Genomic DNA, 12,871 nt, shown 5'->3' with positions numbered 1-12,871 from the left:
TTTGCCTTGGTCCCATTCCACATTAGTTTGCAATTACTGCCTTCTAATGCAAACTAAAGAACCCTATATATTTCTTAGGTTTGCGGCAGTTCTCTTTTGAGGAATTAGATACTCCTACTCTTTTTTTTTTGTTTTTAGGTTCCCTTTATGTTCTTGTTCCTCAGGTTTATGTTTTATTTGCTTTTGGATTTCTTGGCATAGGATTTGGATGGTGTTCTTCTTTAGTATCCTTTATATATTTGTTTTTTTAAACATTTTTATGCTGTTTTTCTATTTAGCTGAAAAAATATTGATTCAAATAGTCCTTGAAGCATTGTTATTTTCTGCCAGGATTTTAGTGGTTGCCCTCTCGATTAGTGATGATTTTATAAACATTAGGCCTTTCTGACTGTGCAGGCCTTAGCCTTTTTTCAAAGTACAGCATTTAGGCCTTTCTGAGTTTTTTTTTTTTTTAAAACCCAACGAAAGTGGTCTTCATTTGTGTAATTGAGGCATTAATCTTTCTACTTATTTTCCTAAAAATCCATTTGTTTTCACATTAATGGTGTTATTCTTAGGATCTTATCCATATTACTAAACCAGAATGGTAAACCGGATATGGACGCAGGGACCTGCCCGTGGACGCAAAAGACATAGTGCGCAAGTGCCACACAAAGCCCCCCCCCCCCCCCCCCCCCCCCAGAGTGAAACGGGAGAGACTACGCACGTGAGCAGGCGCCACACAAAGCCCAAAAACAGAGCAAAACAGGAGAGACTACGAACCATCAGAGTAGGAAACAAAGTAAAACGTCATAAAGAGGGTAAAGAACAGGGACAAACACATGGAGAGCAGGTTACAGAACAAAGCCCCCCTCCCCAGAGTAAAACGAGAGAGACTATGAACCATCTGACATGCCGCAAGCAGGATAAAGCGAAGTCAGAAATAAAACACAGAGTAGGAAACAAAGTAAAACTTTATAAAGGGATAAAAGAACGGGGACGAACACATGGAGAGCAGGTTACAGATGATGAAAACTGGAATGCAACAGCTTCAAAAAAAACCTAGGCACGAAACACATGCACACCGAAATACAGAATATAAAGGCAGAAACAACGACAGTTAAACGTCCACACCACACAGCGGAGGCAGACCCGGAAGGTACAGGCGCCTACATCGTGCGTCGGAAGGCGCGGTAAAGTACAAAAGGCAAAGGCGCCTACTCAGCATTGTAAAAACCGACATAATACGGAAGGCGCAAGCGTCGCCACCATATTGTGAGTGGCACTAATGCGTGGTGAAGGCGCAGGAGGAGACATAGTAAAACAGGAGGAGTCAACGCCCCGCCCCAGAGTGAAACAGGACACACTATGGAGTCCACAAAGGTTCATACATCAAACCCGAGATGGTACGGACACGCGTCTGAAACCGCGGAAGCAAAACTGTCTCGGCTCCAAAACCGAACAGCTCAACAACTAACACAGCTTCGACACCGAGCCCACATGGACAGATCTAATGAACGTGGACGCCTACAACGCGTGTCTTAAACTGCGTAGGCAAAGCAGGCACAGATTCAACACGACACAGCTCAAGTGACCGAGATACAAACACGTGCCTGCCTGGATATAATTAATGAACGCAGGCGCCTACAGCATGCGTCTGAAATGCCGCAGACCAGGCAGGCACTGCTCCAAAAAGAAAGAGCTCGACTAAACGAGATACGAAGTGAAACGGGAAACACTACAGAGTCTGCAGTGCTCCACAATGCACCGCATAATAGTTCGGAAAGAGCTTCGTAGTAACAGTGGGGAGACCCAGAGTGACACGGGCGAACGCTCCGTTTTAAACATACGTCATCCTCACACATCCAAACTATACAGCGTAGCTGAATCACATTACAGTGATGCATTATTAACAGTACGATAAACATCACAGTATCGCAAACAAATGAAAATTATTACTCGAAAAAGGGAATATATATTCACCACGGACCAGGTGTCATTGAAACAAAAGCAGAATAAAGCGAGATCAGAAATGAAAGACAGAGTAGAAAGCAAAGTAAAACGTCATAAACAGGTTAAACGAGGGGGCCAAACACATAGACAGCAGGTTACAGATAATGAAGACCAGAATTCAAAAGCTTCAAAAACAAAAGCTCGACTGACCGAGATACAAACTGAAACGGGAAACACTACGGGGTCCGCAGTTGTCCACAATGCACCGCATAATAGTACGGACGGAGCTCCGTATTAACAGTGGGGGGCCCCAGAGTGACACGGGCGGACGATCCGTATTAAACGTGCGTCATCCTCACACGTGGCTGCCCAGCGGGCACAGGTTCAAAACGCCGGGGGTAGGCGAGCGAAGCGAGCAGGGGGCGGAGCCCCCTTGTAAATAATATAATAAAGACACTAATATGATGTATCTAAAATTTTAATAAGGGTGCTTAGACTTTTGACATCTACTGCATTTTGTTGTTAATTATTACCACCCTACTCTAGCAATTGTGACAGGGTAAATGAGGATCCTATCCACAGTTCAAAGAGCATAAACTCATTTCTATAATCAATTAGGTACAATCTGATAGCTACCTAAATTTCACAGAGCTATCTAATTTTTAAGTATCAGGATGAAAATGAAGGTGGAGTAATGTTTTATGTTTTTTTTTAATAATTTTATTAATTTTATTGTAATCATTCATACAAATCGATCAATTTTTACAAAAAATAGGATTGAAAAACAAGTCAACCCCCACCCCTGAGAGAGCATGGCCAACGGGATAAAACTTAAGGCTTATAAACATACCTAAATTGATGAGTTTAATAGGCCAGTAGAGATGAATGGAGAGGAAAAAGAAATGCAGAGATAATTACTTCCTTGGTGCTTTAAGAGCTTATTCTAAAATTTTATTGATTATATCCTGCCAGGTTTTAAAGAAATTCTGTACAGATCCTCTAACTGAATATTTGATTTTTTCCAATTTCAAATAGTATAAAACATTGGTTACCCACTGACTTAAAAGGGAAGAGTTAGGATTCTTCCAGTTTAGCAAAATAAGTCTGCGTGCCAAAAGTGTAGTGAATGCAATCACAGTTTGTTTGTCCTTCTCCAATTTAAACCCATCTGGAAGAACACCAAACACAGCTGTTAATGGGTTAGGAGGGATTGCAACACCAAGGCTGTCTGAGAGGCACTTAAAAATTTTGGTCCAAAATGATGTTAATTTGGCCCAAAACATGTGACCCAGTGAGGCTGGGACTTGATTGCAACGTTTGCAGATTGGATCTTGCCCTGGAAACATTTTGGACAGTTTTAGGCGAGACAGATGTGCTCGATATATAATTCTGAGTTGAATAATTGCATGCTTTGCGCATATGGAGCTCGAGTGAATTCTCTGCATTGCTACTTTCCACTCCCTTTCTGATATATTGATTAAGAGATCTTTTTCAAATTGTCCACTTGGATCTTTGAAAGAGAGGGACTGTAAAATAATTTTATATATTGCAGAGATGGTGTCTAAGTCCTTGAAATTGAGCAATATTTTTTCCAGCATGGCCAAGGGTGCAAGATGAGGAAAATCGATCTCCTTATTTTTTAAAAGAATATGTCAGTGGGAAAGTAAAAAGAATAGAAGTAGTCTTTAGAAAAAAATGAAAATAAAAAGTGACTGAAGCATCCTCATAAATTTTAACTTTTACCAGAGAAGTTACCTAAAATATAATGGGAGTTGTATATAAAATAAGGTTCTAGTTAGTTAAAGAAAACAACTTAAGAAATAAGAGAAGCAGTTACAGCTGGAAACTTGGTCAGTGATTTCAGATTATCTAATAATGTCAAATGTGCATAGACACCAGTTTTAAACATCTGAGAGTATCTGACAGGTGTGATGTCAAATTTACCACAATGTGCCTGAATTTTAATACTAAAATACTTAACAACCAAATTATGTTCCTGAAAACAATTGTACAAATTAGTATTAAGAGGAACATGTACATGTATACATTTTGGAACACCTTGCATATATGCATTTGCCATGAGCAATCCTGTAACAAACGCCTAAGTTTAATTTAAAAATATTAAGTAATTAATACCTCTATGAATTGTTGGTTTTGCTTCCAATTTGACCTCCTGTTTAGGTTGTTCCTGGTTGGGCTCTTTAGTCTTGCTCATTCTTCTCTGTCTTACAGATGCCATGATTATCTGGCACAAAAAGCAAAAAATTTAATTAAAATAATTGTAATGACACACCTGCAAATTCTGATATCATCAAAGAAGCAAAAAAGATACATAATGAGAGCACAATTTATGAAGACATAAGCAGAAATTAAATAATTACTTCAATCAAAGTCATCACAAGGTAAATGAACTTCAGAATGAATTTCTGAAAAGTAGAAAAATTACTTTTGGGGTACTAGGTTTCGACATAGCATTACATTGTTATTCCCACCTAACCCAAATGAGGGATAATGGAGTACCAGAGGCCTGGTGGAAGACACAAACATAAATGGCAGGGCCTACTCATGCATATTGGAACAAATGACATACATACATATAGGCTGTCAGTGCTGTAGATTTAAAGAGTTAGGTGTCAATTCGATTTAAATGTTAAGTTCTGCCTACTGTATGCCACATACCAGTCCAAATAATTTAAGAGGAGATCAGAAGGTTTAACACATGGCTTAAATCTTGGTGTACAATATAGGGGTATAGGTTTATGGGGCACTGGGACTCCCTCTGGAACAGAAATTATTTAGAAATGAGGTTAAGTAGGGAGTTTAGGACAGGCCAGGTTTAAAATATCATATAAAGAGACAGACTGTAATATAAATACAAATATACAAGATGTTTGTAAACTTCTAATCAACTATTAATAAGTCAGAACAAAATGTAATAGATGAAAGTTGCTTAAATGAATGCCACAAGTATTAAGAATAAAATAACTGAGTTGGATTTACATGCAGCTTCACATCATTATGATATAAAAACAATAGTCTGGCTAAATAATGGAGATGGAAACAGCTATTAGAAAATCTAGGCACAACCGAAGAATGAGGGAGTCAACGTTTATATAAAGCAAGATATCTTACTGTTGATGTTAAGAATTAGGGAGAGGGGCCTTATATTAGGAGTGTATTATATGCAGCTCAGTTTGCACAATGTTTTCAATATACACCTTTTAAAAATATAAAAAAAAGTTTAGGTGAGATAATATAGGCATGGGGAACTTTAATTACCCAAGGGGGGAAACTCCTGTGAATTTAGTATTTTGTAATAATCAGCATAAGATTCAGGTGATAGATGTGATTAAACCATGGGATCAAGTGACCAATATATATCATATATTTAACAGTGTTTAGGGAAAGTGCATATATAAAAACTAAAACTGTTACGTTTATTTTTATTAGCGAAAATTTTGAGCAGATTCAGCAAAGCCTAAATAAAATAATTTGGGATAGGCTTTTAAGTGTGGATGTATTTGAGGAGAAGGGGGAAATGGATGTGGGTAAGGTTTGGAAAGTTTTTTACATCTAATGCAGGACAAATTTTTCCCAAAATTAAGAAGCAGTAATGAATTGAAGAAATCCCCACAATGAATAAATAAGGAGCTATAAAAGGGACAAAACAGCTACTATATATATATATATATATATATATATATATATATATATATATATATATGATAGATAGATAGATAGATAGATAGATAGATAGATAGATCGTGGTATAAAACTAACAGCCTCAGTACTCAGTTTGGCTTAATAAAGCATGAGAGCAATGGTTAAAAAATATTAGGAAAGATAAATGGCACACGGAGAAAAACATTGCAGAAAAGGTCAAAAATTTACCCAAACAGATTATTTCAATATTTTAGTAGTAAAACAACAATCAAGAAGGAAGTAAAGTGTATTAGGAACTAAAAGGGGAAAACAAAATATAGATAGTAAAAAAGGGAATGCTCTGAACTACATGTATAAAGAAATCAATAACATTCCAACAGTTACTGGGACTACTAAGGAAGAAATTTAGTGATTTGAAAATTACAAAAGACCAGGACCAGTTACACCTACCTTAGAGTAATTAAGGAGGTTAATTAACACATATAAGCACATATATAACCATATGATGCTTATTTTTGAAACTTGCTACACAATGGGGAAATTCCTACAGATTGGAAGCTAGCAAATATTATTCCATTATAGGAAAAAGGTGGTTAGACTGATTCTATGAACTATAGGTCATTAAGCCCAACATGATTTCTAAGTAAATTAATGGGAGCAATTATTAAGGAAAAGACTGAGTATCACACAAGAAGAAATGCCATATTAACAAATAGCCAGCATGCGTAAAAACAGGGGAGATCATGTTTCTTGTATATCCTAGAATTCTATGTGGAAACCATAAAAGCACATAGCCAGCATGCGGACAAACATGGGATATCACATTTCTCAAATATCCTAGAATTATATGTGGAAACAATAAAGGAAAATAATCAAAAAATTATAAATGTATATGGCATTATTTACTTTGATTTTTAAAAGGCTTTCGATAAGGTACCATATGAAAGATTAGTAATCAAACTAAATAAAGTGGGAATTCAGGGCACTGTCATAATGCTGAGAATAAGGGAGAGTGAGAGGTGCTTTTTTCAGAATAAGGTGATGTTAATAGTGGTGTCCCTCAGGGATCAGTACTGGGGCCACAGTTCTTTTTAATGTACATAAACAATGTGGACAAGAATATAATTAAGAAGTTGGTCAACTTTGCAGATAATGGCAAACTAGGTGGAAGGACACATCATTTAAAATCAGTTGAACTGTTGCAGAGGACCTGAATAACACATATGGGACAGATTTGTAGAAGGTGAAAATTAATATAAGCAAATGTAAGGTAACAAACATAAGAAAAACTACATACAGTGATACCTTTCATTATGCCAGCAGCTACTACAGACATGCAAGTTTAATTAATCATCTAAAAATATATATCTGTTAATAGATCTGAACATACAGTGGGATTCTTGAAACTAAAAATTACACCATATGAGAAATACCTAGGAATTATAATAGACCTGTCACTTTCCACATTCAGGAAGTGCACAGGACGATCAAGAACATTATGCTTAAGCTATATAAATCACTACTCATGTCTCATCTGGAGTACTGTGTATAGTTTTGGCCTTCGTATTACAAGAAAGACATAGCACAGTTAGAGAAACACCAGAGGAGAGCGACAAGGCTGATTCCAGCACTGAAAGAGCTGAACCTTTTTCAGTTTAAGCAAATGGAGATTAAGAGGTTCTAATACCCACACTGACACAGGGACAATTTAGAATATTCAAATAAAACTAACATGCATGGCTTAATAATATGGGAAGAACCCCACAAATACACAATTATTCGATTTTTTTTGTCCTGCTGTACTCCATTTTACTGTTAAGAATAAAGGGAAAACAAGCCAATGTGCAGCATAAAAAAAAGTGCACATCTTCATTTGATCATAAAGCAACACTATTTATTTCACCACTAAAACAAACTACAAAAAGCCAGTAATATGTTATCTCCACCAGGACTTCAGTGAAGGTTGGATGGAATGTTAATTTAAAAAATCTATGAAACTCCAATACATCACATAGCCTAAATTTTACCTTTTAAAAATGTTTAAATTCTACAAAGAAAACTACAGTTTCAAAAATTTAGAAGCATAACTGGAGCACTGCAAATTACAAATGGCTGGAAAAAACTCAGAACAAACTTCGCCAATGTGTCTACAAACCAGTCAAATGTTTTACCTGTTGATATTTTTTGAATGTGTTACTTACCCCATTTAGTTTGTACTAAACACTGAACAACAGCAAACAATGTCAAAATATCTATGGGAAAACTCTCAAGTTACTCATGTCACATAATCCACATGTTAGTTATCAGAGATGTGCACAAACTGGATATGTGTTCTAACAGGATGATACTTTTGAACTGAAAATCCACACCTCATTCACTCATAAGTCCTTTCAGTTGAAAGACTTGATTCTGTTTGAATTCACTTCCTTTTTGCGCAAAAAGTCTGATTATTCTAATGTATTTATTTCAAAATATTTTAGACAAAAATACTCATTGTGCTCATTGGATCGAGATTGTTATTTTACAATGAGTTAATCAAGAACACAGGGACACAGCTGGAAACTTGTCAAGGGTAAATTTCACACAGACCAAAGTTTTTCTTTACACAAAGAACCATAGACACTTGGAATAAGCTCTCAAGTAGTGTGGTAGACAGTAAGACTGTAGGGACTTTCAAAACTACATTTGATGTTAGTTTAGAAGAATTAAGTGAATAAGACTGGCAGGCTTTATTGGGCTGAATGGCCTGTTCTCATCTAGATCGTTCCAATGTTCTAAATATATTGCTGAATAACTAATATAGTTTATGGATTAGGTGACACACAGAATGTTGGATTTTTTTCATGGGCATTTTAATTTTGTTTGCTGTTGTTCAATATTGGCTTTGATCTATAGTACTTCATTTCATGGCATGTGTTTTAATACCAGATTTTAGTGATCTTAGTGTTCAATTCAAAGGATTTTCCAGGATCCCAGACCAGTCAAAGAAAAGCATTTACTTTAGAATTATCTACTTAAACTATTGTATTCAATACAATTCAATTCAGTTTTGTAAAGCAATCTTCATTATGTTCAGGCTGTGGGCACTTACAAAGATTTACAGATACAATAAACAATAAAGTATACTGTAAAATATTACAGCACTTACTGTGCATACATACATGCACATTTCATGGTAAACTGTAAAGCTGAAATCATTCTGAATGGTAAAATAAAAGGTCTGAATTAGGGTAAGTCACCCTAAATTGGAGTGTCCATAAGAAATGTAATGACTCACTTCATGAGGTAGAAGTAAATAATAAACAAGAATAGTTGCATCAGATATTTGAATTACTAAAATTTGTGTCTCAATTTAAACATTTAAAGTGAGAGTATTCTCAGTTATGATAGTAAAAAATAACAAATAACATCACATTCAGAATCACTTACCTTGAAATAGTCTAAAACAATCCCCACATGCTTATGTTTGAAATTTTAACATTTTCAACCTTCTAAAACCCTCTTAGAGGCAATGTTTCAAATATCAAAAATATTATATTTGTGATCAGCAACATGGAAAAAGCATAAAACAACACTTCATATGCGTATATTACTGATACTTAATTTGATAGATAGATAGATAGATAGATAGATAGATAGATAGATAGATAGATAGATAGATAGATAGATAGATAGATAGATAGATAGATAGATAGATAGATAGATAGATAATTTTTCAAAGTTTTGTGAAAAGGAATAACATTGACCCTTTGTATTCTATTTTGGGGTGAACTCCTGGGGTTAGTTGATGTGGCATGTGCAACTTCAAGCCCTTCTGATTATTTTTTTTCTGAAGAAACCTATTGGTTTACTCCTTATCATTAGAGTGTAATTTCTTGCACAAAATATGGTCCAAACACTGCCTAAAAATGAAGGTCGAGAGGGACAGAAATAGGAATATCATATGTGGAATGGAATATCATATGTGGGGATTTTCTTGTACAGGTAAGTCAGGAGACGCCAGACAAATAAAACAGAAGAGATTTCACTGTGTTCTAAGTAATTACAATACAATTTATTTTTGTATAGCCCAAAATCACACAAGAAATGCCGCAATGGGCTTTAACAGGCCCTGCCTCTTGACAGCCACCCAGCCTTGACTCTCTAAGAAGACAAGGAAAAACTCCCCCAAAAAAACCCTAGTAGGGAAAAAAATGGAAGAAACCTTGGGAAAGGCAGTTCAAAGAGAGACCCCTTTCCAGGTAGGCTGGGCGTGCAGTGTCAAAGAGAAGGGAGTCAATACAATACAATACACAGAACAGAACACAAGTAATCCTCAATACAGTACAACAGTAAAATAAAGATACTACAACTACAGAGCAGAATTTAACAGTAAATTATATCACATAATATGATTTGGATTTGTTTAGAGTCCTGGAGACATCAGCCATCAAGCTGCCTCCCCCAATTCTTAAGTAATTCTTATAAACACTATTAAAAGTCTTGTAGAAATAGAAAGTAAATGAATTTACCATTTGCACAAGGGCAGCTAGGTGGTGCAGTGGTTAGTTAGTTTATATATTCTTCCCACATGTGTGTTTTTGTTTTTTTTTGATACTCCAAATTTCCTCCCACAGTCCAAAGACATGCATGTTAGGTTTCTCGGCAGCTCTACACTAGCCACATAAGAGTGAGTGTTGGTGTGTTTTGGAGTATGAGCAGTAATACACTTGCTCCTTGTTCAACTCTGGTTTTCACAGTGTGCCCAGGAATGCCAGATTAGCAATGGCTTCCCGTGTTTAAACCTAAAACTAGACAAGCAAGTTAGGAAATGGGTGGCTGGGTGGATAACGTGAAATGTGGCCATCCATTTCCTGAGACATTACATTTGGGCTGTGCCACAGTCTACTACAGCAGCACAGCATGCACAACGCAAAAGAAACCAATCAGGAACAAGATATCACAAGCGTGACTTGTACCAGATCAATTTAGACTCGACAATGAATTTATTGTGCAGGTGTGACTGGAGATATGAGAACACAGAAAAAATATACTTGTCTGCTAAATCGGAATAATTGTGTACTTTTTATGAATTGTTCATTATATTTATAGTGTTAAATAAATTAATTAATAATCCATCCATCCATTAACTAAACAGTTCACGCTCGCCTCCGCTAAAGCTCATCCCTGCAACCGACAAAATACGGCTGGAACCAATTCTGGACGGGGCGCCCGTCTAATAAATACATAATAAACACAACAGAATAAAACATCATAACCCCTGTTGTTGCCAAAAATATAAGCTCATTATAAATTGATAGGCTGTTCAGCACATCTCTTTCGATCTGTAACTTGCCTTGCTGATTGACAAAGCATCCCTGCGCGCTGTACACGCGTTACAAGAGTGAGGCTACAAGCGAGTATCGCTAATAACTGCCTTGGCCTGCTAAGCATCGGCCTGCCCTGCTGCATTCCTCCGGCCAGCCCTCAAAGAGCGACAGGCGTGCGCTACGGTTTGAACTGAGATATGTACGGTGTCCGCGAGGACGTGAAATAAACGTTGTTACGAAAGACAATGCCGTTCACAAAGTGAGTCAGCGGGTTCCTGCTTACCAGTCGAAAGGCGGACGGTTTCCGTTAGGTCAGGCAACAGTAAACGCTGAATTATCCCAGAATCGAAAAGAACAAGCTGAACATACGGGTTCTTTTCCCAAACATTCTACTCGCAGGCATAACACGCGCATAGACAGAGCGTTGCCACAAAGTTCATTAAAATGATAATAGGAGTTGTGAACTCGTTCTGCATGACGTGTATTCTGGAATGCCAGTTTGTAACAGACCATTAATATTTATATGATACGTTTAATATTATATAAAATAGATGTCCTGTGGCAGACTGGCGACCTGTCCATGGTTTGTTCCTCCATTGCACCATATACTAGCTGGGATAGGCTCCAGCTCCCCAAACCTCCACTCACCCAGATCTTGGATTATGCGGGTAAGAAAATGGCATTATATATAAAATCGATTAAAACGAGACAGCAGCTTTTGTCTCCTTTTCAGTCCTTCGGTGCAGAGGACTTAATAAGCAGTTCTACTTTCAAAAACACCAAGAAATTAAAAGTAGGGATTAAAGCGCACTGACATTTTAAGTAGGTGATTGTTTTCACTGACTGTGATGCAACTAAATGCAAACGATCCATCCGTTATCGGAACCACTTTGGACGACGGCGGCAGCACGTTATGTTGATTTTCCCCAGGGACACACATATATCTCCCAGAAAAGTCGGACCATCTTTGGTGGAGTAGGACTGGACCCACTTGCCAACCCCACGCTGCCAATAGAGGGTTCAAGGATCCATCCTCTGGGGATGCCAGATAGTAGTACTAAAGATAGGCCACCAGAGATCAGATTATATCAGATTAGAGATAATTCGTCATATGCTCTGCAAGAGAATAGCGAAATTGTTGTGGCATAGCTGCTTGGTTAAGGGTCCAGGAAGTATATACAGGCAATAAAATAATAAAATGACGATGTATAAATAAATACAATAAATAAGAATTGCAGATGTAATGTACACAGTGCAAAACAGAACTGTATAGACATACAGATTGCATTAAACTGTAGAACAAAAGGCAGATGGCAGTACACATGTAAAATAGAGTAAAATTAGACCTAAACCAGCAGGTGAGTACAGTACAGGACAGGTAAGTGTGGGTTACCTAGAGTTCAGTGACCTTATCCTTGAAGCAGATGGAGTGTGCTGTGTGGCTTTGGCAGAGTTTACCACAAGGCAGAAGTGAAAACAAGGGGTGAGCTGGTGGACTAACGAGAGATGACGGAGTCAGCTCTCCCTGCACATCTAGTGCAATAGATGGAGTGAAACTGTGCAAGGTCATCCCAAATGATTTTAGAAGCCACATAAACAAGTCCATCATGTTTTTTATAATTCTGTTTCACATAGCACCCAAAAAGTCTAGGATATTTTGTACCACTTTTATATGTCATAGCTCAGCTGTATTTTTCTTTAGAAAGTTGAAATATAACACACAATGTTTCTTTTATACATTAAGTAGGTCCACCAAAATAATTTCAAAAGAAGAGAAGACACCATCACAATGCTGTCTATGAATGGTAGACAGGAGCCAATTGATTGTGTGTTGGAGAGGGACAGTTAATGATGAGAAAGAATAGAGATTGACATAGCTTGGGCAGTGTATCCAGCAGTATTTTAATAACTGAGTAAAACAGTAGCACCAAAAAAGAATATTAAAACACACAACTTGTGACAGCTTG

General features: G+C 37.1%; 1 protein-coding gene across 1 annotated transcript in view; it reads right to left on the bottom strand.

Annotated features, from left to right (window-relative positions):
- dpy19l3 (dpy-19 like C-mannosyltransferase 3) overlaps positions 1-11,453 on the bottom strand; it is a 146,590-nt gene extending 135,137 nt beyond the window's left edge. The window contains exons 1-2 of the mRNA XM_028809677.2: positions 11,188-11,453; positions 4,069-4,177 (exon numbers count right to left, since the gene is read on the bottom strand). Coding sequence (XP_028665510.1) covers positions 4,069-4,171 — 103 coding nt within the window. The 5' untranslated portion in view covers positions 4,172-4,177; positions 11,188-11,453. The remainder of the gene's footprint in view (positions 1-4,068; positions 4,178-11,187) is intronic.
- Between the last annotated feature and the right edge of the window lie 1,418 nt (positions 11,454-12,871).

The sequence above is a fragment of the Erpetoichthys calabaricus genome, chromosome 9 (assembly GCF_900747795.2).
Source record: "Erpetoichthys calabaricus chromosome 9, fErpCal1.3, whole genome shotgun sequence".
Classification (NCBI taxonomy): domain Eukaryota; kingdom Metazoa; phylum Chordata; class Cladistia; order Polypteriformes; family Polypteridae; genus Erpetoichthys; species Erpetoichthys calabaricus.
This window is presented reverse-complemented; position numbering and strand designations above follow the sequence as displayed.